The 16,175-nt window shown below is 39.2% G+C and overlaps 1 protein-coding gene across 6 annotated transcripts in view; it reads right to left on the reverse strand.

The window, feature by feature from the left end:
- The window catches only part of JADE3 (jade family PHD finger 3), a 141,004-nt gene that overhangs the window by 62,161 nt on the left and 62,668 nt on the right, over positions 1 to 16,175 (reverse strand). For 4 of the 6 annotated variants that reach the window (XM_081124853.1, XM_081124852.1, XM_081124851.1 and 1 more), the window contains exons 2-3: positions 8,562 to 8,618; positions 7,937 to 8,013 (exon numbers count right to left, since the gene is read on the reverse strand). The exons of the other annotated variants lie outside the window; for them this stretch is intronic. In XM_081124853.1, coding sequence (XP_080980979.1) covers positions 7,937 to 8,013; positions 8,562 to 8,607 — 123 coding nt within the window. In that variant the 5' untranslated portion in view covers positions 8,608 to 8,618. The remainder of the gene's footprint in view (positions 1 to 7,936; positions 8,014 to 8,561; positions 8,619 to 16,175) is intronic. 6 annotated transcript variants of the gene reach the window in all.

Raw genomic sequence — 16,175 nt, forward strand, 5'->3', positions numbered from 1 at the left:
CAATCGATGTGTCTCTCTCACATCGATGTTTCTCTCTCTCTCCCTCCCTCTCTTCTACTCTCTCTAAAAATCAATGGGAAATAAAATATCCTTGGGTAAGGATTAACAAAAAAACACACACACAACACCCCAAAAAGAGCATGGTTTGGCTCTCAAAGACAGGGTTCCCAAGCAAGAACTCCATCAAGTAATGCAGAAACTTCACAAAATAAAACATGACCATCTGCTACTAAATTAAAGATTATGAATAAGGGACCTGGATATTGACATTGACCTAGGTAATGAAGTTGAGAAGTTTTACACATTCTTAATTGTGTGCCTATTTTATATGCACTGGTGGTTTCCCCCAAAGTTCCAGAAACAAAAAGACTTTATACTTATCAGATATCTGCTTATTTATGGTCAAAGAGGGGATTCACAGTCTAACATACAGCCCAGAAACTGTGCCAAGTCTAACAGTGCATGCACATCTTGGCCTTTCAGATGCTTGCAGAAACAAAGGAGGCCTCACTATGAATTCAATTAGAATATCAATGCTTAACCTGCTAGAGCTACAAAATGAAAATGCCCTTTTACTGCTTTCATTAACATCTTTCAGTGGGCAGTTTCTTAAAGCACAGCTAGTCTGAACATTTCTGTGACATTTTTTAGAGAAAAAGCCAAACATTTACTTCCTGTATGACACAAAGGGGAACACTGTCTGGTCCATGTGAACGAAGGAGAAAGAGATTGATCAGTTTTGGTTCACAGTCTGAAACTTAAATCTGAAACTATACATAACTGACCACAAACAGGTGTGTCACCCCAAAAGCGTGCATGTGTGCGCACACACACGCACACGCACACACACGCACACAAATAGCTGCAGACACAGTTACTATAGTTAACTAAAGAGAGTTAACTGTAAGTGATTTTCTTAGAATTATATAATCTTAAGGCAAAAAAAGATTTTTGGGTTATCTAGAAGGATCAACCACTTAGAGCAGAGAAAACCTAGAAAAGAATACAAGCTTGTTCTTATATGATAACAAAGGTACCCAGTATTGTCAAGACATTATACCGCACACTTATTTTTCCAATGAAGCAAAGCTTATGCAATTTCTATCTTTAAAACTTTAAAAGTCACCCTGGCTGGTGTTGCTCAGTGGTTACAGAGTTGGCCCTCGAAATGAAGGGCCGAGGGTTCAATTCCCAGTCAAGGGCATGTACCGGGTTGCAGGTTTGATCCCCAGCCTCGGTCATGGAGCGTGTGTGGGAGGCAACCAATCCAGGTGTCTCACATCAATATTTCTTCTCTCTCTCTTTCCCCCCTCCCCTGCCTCCCTTCCACTCTCTCTAAAAATCAATAGAAAAAAAATGTCCTCAGGTGAGGATTAACAAAAAAACAAAACACACCCTGGCCCCCCAAAACCCCTTTACAAATCATGGAAATAGTTTTCAAACAGTTTGAAATAATTCTCAAGTCTCTTATGAAATATAAATGGGACATTTTTGATGGCTATGGGCTGACATTAACTGGAACATCAGTTGCCATAAAGCAATATACTTTGGGGCTGCGTAGGTAGGTTAGATTATTCCTCTTACCCTGTACCAAACAGAGGTAATATGCATCCTGGTAATGGAGGAGAGGGAGCAATTGAGTCTGACTTGGAGATCTGGGCAGTTTTCACACAAGAGATGACACATGAGGTTTTCTTTGCAAGTTTTTCTCCCATCCCTCAATGTCCCTTTTTGTGCAATAAGTGTATGTTTGCAAGCTTGGTGCTTTTTATCTGCTGTGGGCCAGAAAACAAAATAATCAAGCTTGTTAGAAAAACAGATAAAGAGATGTAAACAGGCTCTATTTGAGGGTATTGCAGTGTTCTCTGCCGAGTTAAAATATATGAGCTTTCACTCTGTTGTTATGAAAGTCTGGGACATAATAAATGACACTCTGGGCCTACAGATGATATGCAGTCAATCCTTTAAGATAGGTTGATATGTTTTATAGACCAGTCAGACTAATAAGTTAAAATATCCTAGCTTCTGAGAAAGAATGGAAGACTTCTTAATAAATTCAAATTGGTCATCTAGTACTATGTGTGTTTTTTTAGGGCAATTGACTTTTTAAAAACATCTTTAAGAGCATGGGCCCTTTTGAGAATCAGATGAAGACTACTAGCTCAAAAAAAACACAACAGATAAAAACATACCCTTAAAAGTCTGCATACAATTTTTAGAAGGTACTGAAGCTCCTGGACCCTACATGGGATTCACACACCCCTAGGAAACTCTTCTCTAGAGGATAAATCAGGCAGAGGCATGTATAGGAATCTCACCAAAGCACTAATCATCAAAGAAAATATGTATCTATTAATGCAGTCAATTAAGGCCCAGCAAAATTGATTATTTATATTGCATTTCAATAACTAACTCCCAGTAAACAGATAAGGTTTTATCTTGGACCTGAAGAGGGTCAAAAAGAAGAAACTCCTATCCTTACAAGAAGAAAAAGGCAGAGCAGGCAGCAAATTAATTTTTTTGGTGAACCCATTAGAGAGATGAGTCACAGGACAAATGGCCCACTCAAAGAGAGACAGGTATGCCTGCAGGGAGACACAGGACAGGAACATTTGTTTACCTAGGGCAGAAACCACAGTAGGAACATTAAACTAGAAATTTTGATGAACTGCTGGGGCCAAATGGGGACTACTATGAGTATGGAGTTCCTGGGGATTGTACTTACAGGGGGTTTCCACCCTCTTGTAAGCTTCTCTAGACACACAACTCAGCTCATAGGGAAGATGGGGGAAACCTGGAGAAAAGCTCCTCTAGTAGTGCTGCCTGGGGCCCTGGTGTTCAGTGTCCTGGCTCCATTACTGAACAAAAGGCTTCATCTTCAGGGAAAGGATATCAAGTGAGGGTACTGGTATAATTTCATTAGTGCTGGGGGGAAGGAAAAGTACCCAGCCTCAGCCTCCCTGCTTTATCTAAAGGAGAAGAAAGTATTAATCTACAGAAGGAAGAACCTCAAGGACATAGACTGAGAATACCAGAGGATACCTGCTACAGGTAGACAGGGGAAAATGGGGCAGGGGAGAAAAAGCCCTATCCCTTAAGTCCACCTCCCCTATTCCACCACCAGACTCAGGACCACTATGCCACCCAAAGACTAAGATGTAATCAGAAGATCAAATACCACCATCCCTCCCCCATGCCCTACATCACCATGCTAATGCGTCCAGTGATAACAACAGTGGTTTACAGCTGGGAGAACTGCAAAAGACAATCTCTCTGAGGACAAGCACAAAGGGACCTAAGTCAAGGTCACTAGAGGAATCGTCTCTGGTACCCATAGCAATAACAAATTTCAAACACCTTCATACGTTGCTAATGGGAATGTAAACTGATGAAGCCACTTTGGAAAAAAATCTGGAATTCTCTCATATGGTTAAATAGAGTTACCATATGACCCAGTTACCATATTCCACACCTAGGTGTTACTCAAGACAACTGAAAACATAATGTCCACATAAAAACTTGTACATGAATTGTTAATGTGCCAGGTACAGAAACCCAGGTACAGAAAACTCGGGTACAGAAGCTTACCAGGGTAGAAAGCCCCAGATGCCTACCTAGCAAGGGGCAAAATTGGGAAAACAGGAAACTTGTCCTCTGAATAACCTATCCTCCCCCAGCGTATCGCTGGTCATGCGGTTTAGACCCCTGAGCATTTCCTCCCTAAAGATAGTATCTAAACCTCAGTTGTATTTCAGCTCCAGGCTCAGAAAAGCAGCAAAACCAGACAAGTGGCGCCATAGTGGCTGCCTCAGAACCACCTACATTGATTTATAACCCCCTGCCCTGGCACCGACCAATCAGTGGAGACCACAACCCTGAAAGAGCACATCTGGAAAGCTGATGAATATTCTATTGAGAATCTCCCCTAAGATTTCCACCTATAAGAGATAAATGCGCTTAGGACAAAGGACCTAGTGCACGCCCCCCACTAGGGGAGCAACCAGGGGAGCAATAGGCAGTGGCAGCTTGTCCCAGGTTTGCCCCCTGAACCTGTCTCCAAGGTCCCCTTCTCTCTCTGACTTCTTTCTCAGTGAGCTGAAGCAGCCCAACCTAGGTTCTCTTGTTGCCTCTTCTATGCTCTTCCTTGTTTCACTGTCCCAGGTATACTTTTGCTGCCATCATGGACCTAATACCCTTTGGCTCAGTGCTGTGTAGCCCTGCCCTCTAGATATCCCCCATCCCCTACCCTCTTTCCTTAAATAAATTCAATTTTTCTTTATTCACTGTCTGAAATGGCTATTTAGCCTGCCCGCGCACCACTGACCTTAACCTTTCATGAATGTTCATAACAGCATTATTTATAATACTCTAAAAATGGAGACAACCCAATTGTTCATCAACTAATGAATGGATAAACAAAATGTGATATATCCATACAATGGAATATGATTTAGTCATAAAAAGATGAAGTACTGATAGATGCTAAAACATGGATGAACCCAAAAATGTTATGCTATGTGAAAGAAGCCAGACACTAAAGGCTGTATATTATGATTCCATTTATATGAAATATCCAGAATAGGCAAATACAAAGAGACAGAAATTAGATTAATGGGTGGTAGGGGCTGGGAATAGGGGGATTGGAGTATAACTGCTAATGGGTAAGAGGTTTTCTTTCTATGGTGATGAAAAGGTTCTAAATTTAGATTGTGGTAATGGTTATGTGACTCTGTGAATGTACTAAAACCCACTGAATTATACACTTTAAATGGATAAATTGTATGGTGTGAGAATTATATTTCAAAAAAGATGTTTAAAATGTTTTATTTAAAAAGGAGATTGTTTCAGTGGACATTACCTGAGAGACATCCACTTCTACCCAGTAATAACAAGGTGTGCCTCCTCCTCAATGTGGTATCAGCAGAGACTGGGGAGAGAGCCTGAATTGTCACTACAGCCCATCAGTAATGTGGTACCCCTTACCACCATCACTTCCCCTGCTATCAGGGAGGCAACAGGGTGGGGATTTCCACCAGCATCAAGTAGTAAGGAGAGTAAAGAGTAACTCCTCCCCTTCTTAGAGAGATAACAGAACTATTTTCCTGGAGAGATAACAGAACTAGGATAACAGTCTAGGAATCCTGCAACTGGTGGTCAAGAGCCAGCACCCTCTTCCCCACTAGCCTGGTTACTATGGAGGCCTGATAAAACAGATTTAAACAAGACTTAGTGTTGGATGACATAATACCAAAAAAGTCCAGGATACAATGGAAAATCATCATACTAAGAACTGGGAATGAGAAGAGACAGTAGACACTAACACCAAGATGACACAGATGTTAGAATTTTAAATTCTGTCAAGAATTTTAAACCATCCGTCACAAAAATGCTTCAGCAAGAAATTATACTTTTGTGAAATGAGTAAATTGAAAGTTTCAGCAAAGATATGGATGATATAAAGAATAACCAAGTAAAAATATTGAAATGGAATAATACAATAACTGAAATAAACTCAGAGGATAGGCTCAATAGAAAAATGGAATTAACAGAATAAAAAATAAGGGAACCATGGAAAATTTCTTAATCTGATCAACAGAAAGAATATACATTGAAAAAAAGAGAAGCATCTGAGGGACCTGTGGGAAAATAACAAAAGAGCTAACATTCATGAAATTGAAGTTCCAAGAAGAGGAAGAGAAAGAAGGTGGAGCTGAAAAAATAGTTGAAGAAATAATAGCTGAAAATTTCCTAAACTTTATATAAGATATAAATCTAGATTTAAGGAGCTGATCAAACCCCAAAAAGGATAAACCAAAAGAAATTCATGCCCAGGAACATCACAATCTAACTTTGGAAAACAAAAGACAAAGACAAATCTTGAAAGCAACTGGAAAAGACATGACTAATTACCCACAAGGGAGCAACTATTTGAATGACAGCAGATTTCTCAAGTACTGAAAGAAAAGTGTTGTCAAAGCAGAATTCTATCAAGTAAAAATATCCTTCAGGAATGGAGGTGAAACCAAGACATTCTCAAATAAAGGAAGACTAAAAGAATTCATCACCAGAAGACTTACCCTAAAAGAATGGCTAAAGGAAGTTCTTCAAGCAGAAGATAAATGAACAAAAGGAAAGTTGGAACATCAGGAATAAAATAATAGCCTATCTTCCTCTGGAGTTTTAGAAGTGATGTTTGATGGTTGGAAGCAAATATTCTAACATTGTCTAATGTAGTTCTCAATGTATGTACAGAAAATACTTAGGACAATTATATAATAAAGGCGGGTGGGGGTGTAAACAAACCTAAATGGTGGTAAGGTTTCTATATTGTTGTATAATATCAGGTTCTCTCTTTTATAACATCATGTAAAATATAAGTGAAAAAATTTGCTGCCAGGTGCTCAGTTCTCCTTACGCTTTGCAACGAAAGACTGCTACTCTCACTGACCTAGAGGCAACAGGTCTTAAGAACCAAAGCTCTTGAGTCACTATATTCTAGGACTAGCTGTCCTGAATAGGAAAGTGGCAAGGTTTCTTTCTCACCATTCTGTAGTGAAGGCCTCCTTCGCATAGATAGGAAATTTGTTCTCCTGTTTATGTGCATTTTATTCCACAAGTTTTTCTTGACACAGACACATAAATATACTCTGATATTCTACCTAGCCCAGAAAGATTCCCAGCAAAAGATGGGAATGAAAAGTGACCTCTGAGAAAGAGAGATGCTCACTCTGGCTGACACCCTAAAGTAATGCTCCATTCCCCCCTTGTGGGGGCAGGTAGAACCTGTGACATGCTTCTAACAGAAGTCTGTATAAAAATGTGATGGGACGTCACTTCCATGATTATGCTATGTTAATATAAGACTAAGTCTTAGACTGGAGTAAAACACTTTCCCCTTACTGACTTTGAAAAAGTAAGCTGCCATGTTTTGAGGGGATATATGGAGAAGGCCACATGGCAAGGAACTATAAACAGCCCTTAGGAGTGGAGGGTGGTCCTCCTCCAAAACCCAGCAAAAAAAAGAGGGACCTCAGTCCTCCAGCTGCAAGGAGATTAATTCTGCTGACAACCTGACGGAAGCCAATTCTTCCCTAATGAAACCTCCAGATAAGAACACAGCCCAGCTAGCACACTGATTGTAGCTTTGAAAGACCTGGAGAAGAGAACCTAGTCACAATGTGGCTAGACTCCTGACCCACAGAAACTGAGAGAATACATGTGTACTACTTTAAGCAACTAGTTTTGTGATAATTTGTAATGCAGCAATAGTTAACTAATAAACTCTTTTCCTTTGTAGCCAAGAAAGTCTACTCATAGTAGAAGTGAACACATACAGGTCAATTTCTCCTTATTTAATTATCACAGGAAAAAAGTCTACAGGATCCACTAAACCATTACCAAGTGCCACTCTGGCACTTTGCTGCCATTAGGGCAGAATATGACCAGTCTCATCAGGAATGACACATTCTTCTTGGGCTGTCAGTGTTCTGAAGGCTGTGAGGACCCACCACAGCCCAGATCTCGAACCTGGTCCTTCCCTTCTCCATCCACAACCTCCTCATCCACCCTTTCCTGCACTGCCTCCCACCTAACCAACTTAGCTTTTTACAATCATAGGCCAGATCTTTGGGTCCTTCCCAATCCCCCAAGTCTAGCTCCCTTTGACTTCTTGGCTAAAGGGCGGCTTTATATTCTAAAGCCAGGCATTTAAGTGTAATTGCCAAAATGAAATCACATTGTGAAGGTTACTGTTTTCCCAAAGGGAAAAGAAAGTGCAATCTTTCTTGAAAAACAAAATAAAAACTCATCAGAAACAAGCCTATCCATTGGCACATAGTTTACTCCCTTGCATCTCCAAAATCTGGATATTGCAGATATGTAGGCAGAAGGCAGCTGTCTATTTTTTTCAGTCTAAAAATTGAATATCTGATCTCACCTCAGCAGATTTCTTGTGTTCATTTGGAATTTTTGACTTGCTCCTATACATTGAGCCAGTAAGAGAAGTGGAAGCACCTGCAAAAGATAATTAGAAAAAAAATACTGAGACTTATTACCTGCTAATATAACTAAATGTCATATAACTAAATGTCATCCAAGAGAATATGAAAGACATGATGGAGAAGAACACAGCGATCTCATATATAACACTGAAGAAAGTGAAATTATAACCAAGAAAGCCTCATAATGGAGTTTAAGAACATTTCAAACATTTAGTACCTGAGCTACAATTAGAATTATAGGACCTATGGTTTATGCCCTCATACTTGTCTTCCTTTCTAGAAAAGCACTATTAAATCATTAGATTTGGCATTTGTTGTTTACATAAGTGAAAAGTGAAAAACAAGTGCTATATGCTATAGAAACCCAATTTCCCCACCTATCTTACCAATTTCTAATGAAATTTAAATGAATAAGAAAAATGATATCCCAAGCTTTCTTTCCTAAAATCATTATTTTTTAATCATTGAAGGAAGCATGAAATAACCTGTCCTCAAGTCAAAGAAGAAATCCTTAAGGAGTATAGATACAGAGGTTACCAGCTGTTGGCTGGTTCTACTCACTCTCATCTGAACTGTCACTGGTGCTGAAAGTTCTATGACGTTTCATTTTGGAGCATCCTGGGAAAGAGAACAACACTGAATGAAACAGTCAACACACACACACACACACACACACACACAGACACCCATCCCAGAGGGCGGTCAACACTTTCCTACAGATCCCAAGCAGCAGCAGCAGGCCAATCATACAAATCAAATGATTTATGTCAAGAATATTCTCAAATGATCTAGAGTGATGAAAGAAGAATACCACTAAATTTTCCAATACAGAGCGTGTCAAAGACTGGGTAAGGCCACATATTAGCCTTAGGAGGAAGTCCACTCAGCCGAGGATGAACAGTACACGATTGGCTGGAGTTTCAGATGTGGCCATATTACCAATGTCCACCCAAACAAAGGGGGTAGGCATGGGGCCCTCACCAGCCAGGGAGGAGCAGGAAAGGAAAAAACAGTAGCAAAGGCACAACTGTCAAGAACCAAGGTTGAAAGGCATGAGACATGGTTGGCTGAAGAAAGAAGTGAGGCATGTCCCACCTTGAAGAGTACAACCACATTGCTTTTCAGCCTGCTTTCTCCCTCTTTCTCACTTTATCTCTGTCCCCATCCCCAAAACAACTAGCCAAATTCAAAATTATATCTATATATACACTGCAAGGAATATTATAGAAAGATCTCCTATATTGTCAATATACACAATGCTTTTGACTAAAACTTCAAATGGGTCAAGTGTCCTTCCTTGTGTGTGTGTGTAACCAATGGCAGATAAAAAAGAGGCCCCGCCTTTCTGGGAATACTCCAGCACTAGAGTGTAGGGAAAAAGGAGGGCACAGTTAGATACTTCAAGTCACAAAAGAAAGTGATATAGTCAGTAACTGATATTCTGTATGTGCCACAGTATACAAAATGCTACTAGGGCCAACCATGATTCCACAAGGGATAACGGTCATGGCTACTGCCTTCTAGCCACTCACAATCTACTATGGAGATAGACTGCTAACAAGGCCACTGTGAGCAATTAGGAGTAACAGAAACAAAACTGCATGTTAAAAAGCTAAGAGTTCCACTCCTGGCATGACAATGTGAAGAGCAACATGAACCTACTCCTCAGTGAAACTGAGGGTGAAAATTTTAAAAAAAGAAACAAAAAAGCACTTATTTAAAATCTCTGGAAATGTCTTAAGATCATACAGCAAATGAAGAAGCATTTATTAAAGGAAACCTACTAAAACTCAGTAAGTATCTATAGTATTTGGGCCTAGACACACTCCCTTCATCCTGTCCCAGCACAGATGTCACTCACACCAGACTGGTACAGCCAAGAACACAGAGCTCCTTCTGCCCCAGCTCCCAGCTGCTAGGCTTTCCTGCTGTGAGGGACGGGACATCAGCATTTCTCACCCTGTCCCCAGCTACCTGTTGCTGAGGCTAAGTTCCAGAAAAGTATGGCTGAGAGGTGAGGGCTCCCTTCTTCCAGGTGGCCCCCTTCCAGGGATGGAGGCTATGCCTTGGGTATGGTGCCACCAAGAACACTGAAGCCCCAAATGCCCTGGCCCCAGCTCGTGGAATGGGGGTTCTACATTAGCACAGGCAAACCTAGGAGGCTTGGGGATGCCACTCAGAGGGAAGTACATCATTGTCCCCACCCACTGTACTAGAGCTGTGGCTGAGAGATTTTGCCTTGTGGGAGAAGCAGGCCACAGAATAAGGCCATAGAATAGAGGGCTCCAAATCTCTCCACTTCATTTGCAACAGTGTGGAAAAGTTGAGGTCTAGGTTGGCTAGCATGCTGGAGAGAATCAAGGAAATAAGACAGCTGGAAGGAACCATTCTGGGTTCTGAAGAAATCTCAAATATGGATTGGATCGTGGGAACTATCCCTTCAAAGGAGCTCTAATTTGAGTGGATCAGTTTGTGGAGCAATTTATGCCCCAGGACATTATTAAAAACAACAGAGCAATCAGCCAGCAATTAGTGGAAACTTAATAGCTGGGTGTGGTCAGAGAAAGAGACAAAAAGAGCCCTGCCAAAACTACTATCACCCTAGGATGACTGCGGGCATACCAAAGACTGCACCCCTAAGAAGCAACATCAACACTTCACACTGCAGAGCAAAAGGGGGGAGTAAATAGACTTCAATAAAACAATCCAGACAGACACTAAAGTAAAGAAGGAAATAACAATAAAGAACCCATGGTGGGGGTGCCAATACTCAGAGCTGCTACATTATCTAAAATGTCCAGTTTCCAACAAAAAAAAATATGAGACATGCAAATAGCAAAGTATGACTGATACACTAGCCAAAGAGCAAGTGACAGAAACTGCTTATGAGAGCAATTAGATGCCAGATTTAATAGGCAGACTTCAAATTAGCCATATAAATATGTTCAGAGATCTAAAGAAAACTATGATTATAGAAGTTAAGGAAGGTAAGAATATCAATAAAGAGATAGAAAGCATTAAAAAGAACCAAATGGTAACTCTGGCATTGAAAAGTAAAATAACTAAAATAAAAAATTCACTAAAGGAGTTCAACAGTAGATTTGAACTGGTGGAAGAAAGAATTAGTGAACTTGAAGTAGATCAATATAGATTATGCAAGCAAAAGAACAAAGAAAAAGATGAAGAAAATGAACAAAGCTTCACAGAAATGTGGGACACTATTAAGTGTACCAACATATATGTAATGGGAGTACTGGAAGGAAAGGAGAAAAAGCAGCAGAAAAAATAATGGCTGAAAGATTCCCAAATTTACTGGAAAACATTAATTTGCACATCCAGGAAACTTGACAAACTCCAAGTAGTTTATACTACTACTACTACACGCCCCCCCCCCCCCCCCCCATGCAAAGAGATTCACTGATATATTATGGTAAAATTACTGAAAGCCAGACAGGGGAAAATCTTGAAAGCAGCAAGGGAAAAATGACTCGTTACTTATAACAGAACCCCAGTAAGATTAACAGCTAACTACCCATCAGAAACAATGGAAGTCAGAAGGCAATGAGATTAAGACATTCAAAGTACTCTTGTAGTAATGTTTGTACATAGTGAATATACTAAGAATCATGGAATTGTGTGCTTTAAATGGGTGAAATGTATGGTATGTACATTATATCTCAATAATGCTATGGGGAAAAAAGGGGACATAAGACTTTCAACAATAAAGACAAATTTAAATAAATAAAATTTAAAAAAGAAAAACTAATAGGATTAGCACAAGTATCAAAATCATTAATCAAAGGTCCATCTGTCCTAGTGTTAAAGTCAATTGAATATTGGGTAAAGGAGGTCAAAAATATGGTGATGGAAGGAGATTTGATGGGTGGTAAACGCACACTACAATATACAGATGATGCATTACAGAATCGTACACTTGAAACCTATATAATTTTATTAATCAATGTCACCCCAGTAAATTTAATAAAAAAAGGAAAAAAAAGAATTGAAACAGGAAAAAGAAATTGAGATGTAATTCACATATGACACTATATTAGTTTCAGGTGTACAACATGATTCAATATTTGTATATCCCCTTTTCACTTTGCCAGTTGGACCTATGTTTTTACTGGTCATTCAAGTGGAGCAAAGGAAATATCCTTTTAAAACTCAAGAAAACCAGGTGTCTGTCTTGAATCCTGTCAGAGGAAACAAATTGAAAAAAAATTGTATATGTTGCAAAATGAAGAATATTTCTTTAAATAAAACGTTAACTTCCCATCACATAAAGTTTTCGTGCTACACTTGGCTCCTTGGCGCAAAACTTAAGACATTCAAACACTCTTCTGAAATGCAAACAACAAAATACGTTTTATCAAAAAGTAATGTATAATTTAAAGTCACAATGAATGAGACAGTGGACAGTCACCATGGGAAAGGAGAAGAGGTGATGTGGTCAAGAACAGATGAATTGATAACAGAAGATGACCAGAGGAGAAACTACGGAGGAGTGTATATTGGTCTCCCTCTCATCATTGATGTTTCTCTTTCTCCCTCTCCCTTCCTCTCTCTGAAATCAATAAAAATATATTTTAAAAAATAGGTAAAAGATTTGAACAGACATTTCATCAAAAAGCAATACCAACCCTGGCTGGGTGGCTCAGTTGGTTGGAGTGTCTTCCCGTGCACCAAAAGGTTATGGGTTCAATTCCTGGTCAGGGTGCATACAGGAGGCAACCAATCGATATTTCTCACATCAATGTCTCTCTCTCTCTCTCTCTCTCCCCCCGCCCCTTTCTAAAAATCAATAAACATATCCTTGGGTGAGGATAAAAGAAAAGAAAAGCAATACCAATGGCAAATGAACACACGAAAAGATGTTTGATATCATTAGCCATTAGGAAAATGCAAATTAAAAGCACAATGGCTAAAGTAATAGTGAAAATTCAAATGGTTTTTGAGAAGATGTGAAGAAACTATATCACTTATACATATAAAATGGAACAGCTACTGTAGAAAACATTTTCGTTATTTCTATAAAATTCAAACAGGCAACTACAACTGCACTCCTGGGCATTTATCCTAGAGAAATAAAAATTTATGTTCACACAAAAACCTGTACATAAATGTTTATAGCAGCTTTATTCATAATAGCCAAAAACTGGAAACAACCCAGATGTCTTTCAACAGGTAAATAACTAAACCATCTGTGGTATATCCATACCATGGAATGCCACTCAGCAATAAAAAGGAACAAAGTACTGATACAGGCTATAACATGTAAAACAAAAATAAAACATGTAAAAAAACTTAGCAAAAACATTATACTTTGTTAAAGAAGTCATAAATACAAAATCACTTTTTTAAAATGATTCCATTTATATGAAATGTCCACAGTCCTCATATCTACAGAGAAGAAGTAGATTAGTGGTTGCCTAGGGTGGAAGTGGGAATGTGAACTGATTGCAAATGGGCACAAAGCTTCTTCTGGGGTGACAGAAATGTTCTAAAATTGGACAGTAGTGATGGGTGCAAAACCCTGTCAAATATAGTAAAATTTAATGAACTGTATACTCAAAATGAATTTTATAGTATGTACATTATATTTCAATAAAGCTTAAAAACACTTTAAATTATTGTAACATTTTACTAATGAGAAATTTTAAGGTAAAGTTAAGAAGAGTAGTACCCTGCTGGGCGTGGCTCAGCGGCTGAGCATCGACCTAGGATCCAGGAGATCGCAGTTTGATTCCAGGTCAGGGCACATGCCCAGGTTGCAGGCTTGATCTCCGGTGGGGGGCGTGCCGGAGGCACCCGATCAATGATCACTCTGTAATCGTTGATGTTTTAATTCTCTCTCTCCCTCTCCCTTCCTCTCTCTGAAATCAACAGAGATATATTAAAAAAGAGTAGCAACAGAAAAATTGTGTCTATTGAACATAACCTCCATATGGATAACTCAAGCTGGGATCAAAGGCAGCAAATGCCATAGAGGAAATATTTTTATTCTCCAAAAACACTCAGTAAAAGAAAGTCAACTGAGCATGGACCCTCTCTTCTCAGTTCTCTGAAAAGTTTGAGGAGACCCAAGACTTCTGGTGAGATATATAGTCCTTCTCACCTGAAGTTCTGGTCTTATGAACTTTGGCCAGAACAGTGTCTCCATTTTCTATAATATTCTGATCTTTAAGTGAGTTACCAAACTGTTCACAACTGAGGGAGGTGTAGATTTTTAAGAATCTGCAAAATTTGGTGTTTTTAAAACTATTATAGTAACAATCATTTCCTAATTATAGATGGCAACGAGAAATATTGTATTATCAGTAAAGAGCCAAGGAAACAGATTATATAACACCAGTAACACCAGCTTTGGAAAATAAGGAACTGGACTGCTAATGATTTTTAGCAAAGAAAACAAAGCAAGCACATTTTTGGGTCTGGGCTGTTAGAGTACATTGATCTCTCTGCCCATTTCTGTGACAGCACTGCCATTTTATTTACTGTAAGAAAAAGACAAAGGACAGTAAATATCAACAGAATTACTGTATGATGGTAAGTCTTTAGATCTGTCTTTATTATTTTTAATCACCACAACAGTCCTATAAATGTCATCACCAGTCATTTTAAAAACGAGGAACATCTTTTCATATATCTATTGGCTGTTCGTATGTCTTCTTGGGAGAGGTGTCTGTTCTGGTCCTCTGTCTACTTTTTGATTGGGTTGTTTGTTTGGTGTTGAGTTTTATGAGTTCTTTATATATTTTGGAAATTAAACCTTTGTCAAAATTACTGTTTGCAAATACCATCTCCTACCTGGTTGGCTGGCTCTTTGTTTTGTTGTCAGTTTCTTTTGCTGTGCAGAAGCTTTTTACTTTGATATAGTCCCATTCATTTATTTTTGCCTTTACTTCCCTTGCCTTTGGGGTCAAGTTCATAAAATGTTCTCTATGACCAAGGTCCGTAAGTTTGGTACCTGTTTTCTTCTATGTAACTTATTGTTTCGGGTCTCATATTTAGGTCTTTGATCCATTTTGAGTTAATTTTTATACATGGGGAAAAACTGTAATCCAGTTTCATTCTTTTTTTTTTTTTTTTTTTAAATATCTTTATTGATTTCAGAGAGAGGAAGGGAGAGGGAGAGACAGAGATAGAAACATCAATGATGAGAGAGTCACTGATAGAGTCTGCAACCTGGGCATGTGCCCTGACTGGGAATCGAACCCCGATCACCAGGATCCTAGGTCGATGCTCAACCGCTGAGCCACGCCTGGCCGGGCCAGTTTCATTCTTTTATATGTAGCTTTCCAGTTTTCCCAGCACCATTTATTGAAGAGACTATCTTTACTGCATTATATATATGAACAACCAATAGATACATGAAAAGATGGTCAACCTCACTAGCAATTAGGGAAATGCAAGTCAAAACTACAATGAGATACTACCTCACACCTGTCTGAGTGGCTATTATCAACAAGACAACAATAAATGTTGGAGAGCTTGTGGAGAAAAGGAAACCCTCATTCACTGCTGGTGGGAATGTAGACTGGTACAACCACTATGGAAAGCAGTCTGGCAGTTTCTCAAAAAATTAAGAATAGAGCTACCATATGACCCAGCGATCCCTCTACTGGGTATACACCTGAAACACTTGAAAACATGTATTTGCAAAGATATATGTGCCCCTATGTCCATTGCAGCATTATTTATGGTCGCCAAGACATGGAAACCACCAAAGTGTCCTGCGATAGAGGACTGGATAAAGGAGATGTGGTGCATGTACACAATGGAATACTACTCAGCCATAAGAAAGGAGGAAATACTGCCATTTGCAACAACGTGGATAGACCTTGAGAATATTATGCCAACTGAAATAGGTCAGTTAGAAAAAGCTAAGAACCATATGATTTCACTCATATGTGGGATATAAAACTAAAACTCATGGACACAAACAGCAGTGTAGTGGTTGCCAGATGAAAGGGGGTAGGGGGTGAAGGGGGTCCTAATATATGGTGACAGAAGAAGAAATGTCTTTGGATGGTGGGCACACAGTATAATATACAGACCTTGCAACATAGAAACCCACACCTGAAACCCATATGTTCATATTAGCTATTGTCACCCCAATAAATTTAATTTAAAAAAAGAGGAAATTGGGGCTCAGAAATGTTCAAGTGGCAT

The sequence above is a fragment of the Miniopterus schreibersii genome (assembly GCF_964146895.1).
Source record: "Miniopterus schreibersii genome assembly, chromosome: X".
In the NCBI taxonomy this organism is placed as follows: domain Eukaryota; kingdom Metazoa; phylum Chordata; class Mammalia; order Chiroptera; family Miniopteridae; genus Miniopterus; species Miniopterus schreibersii.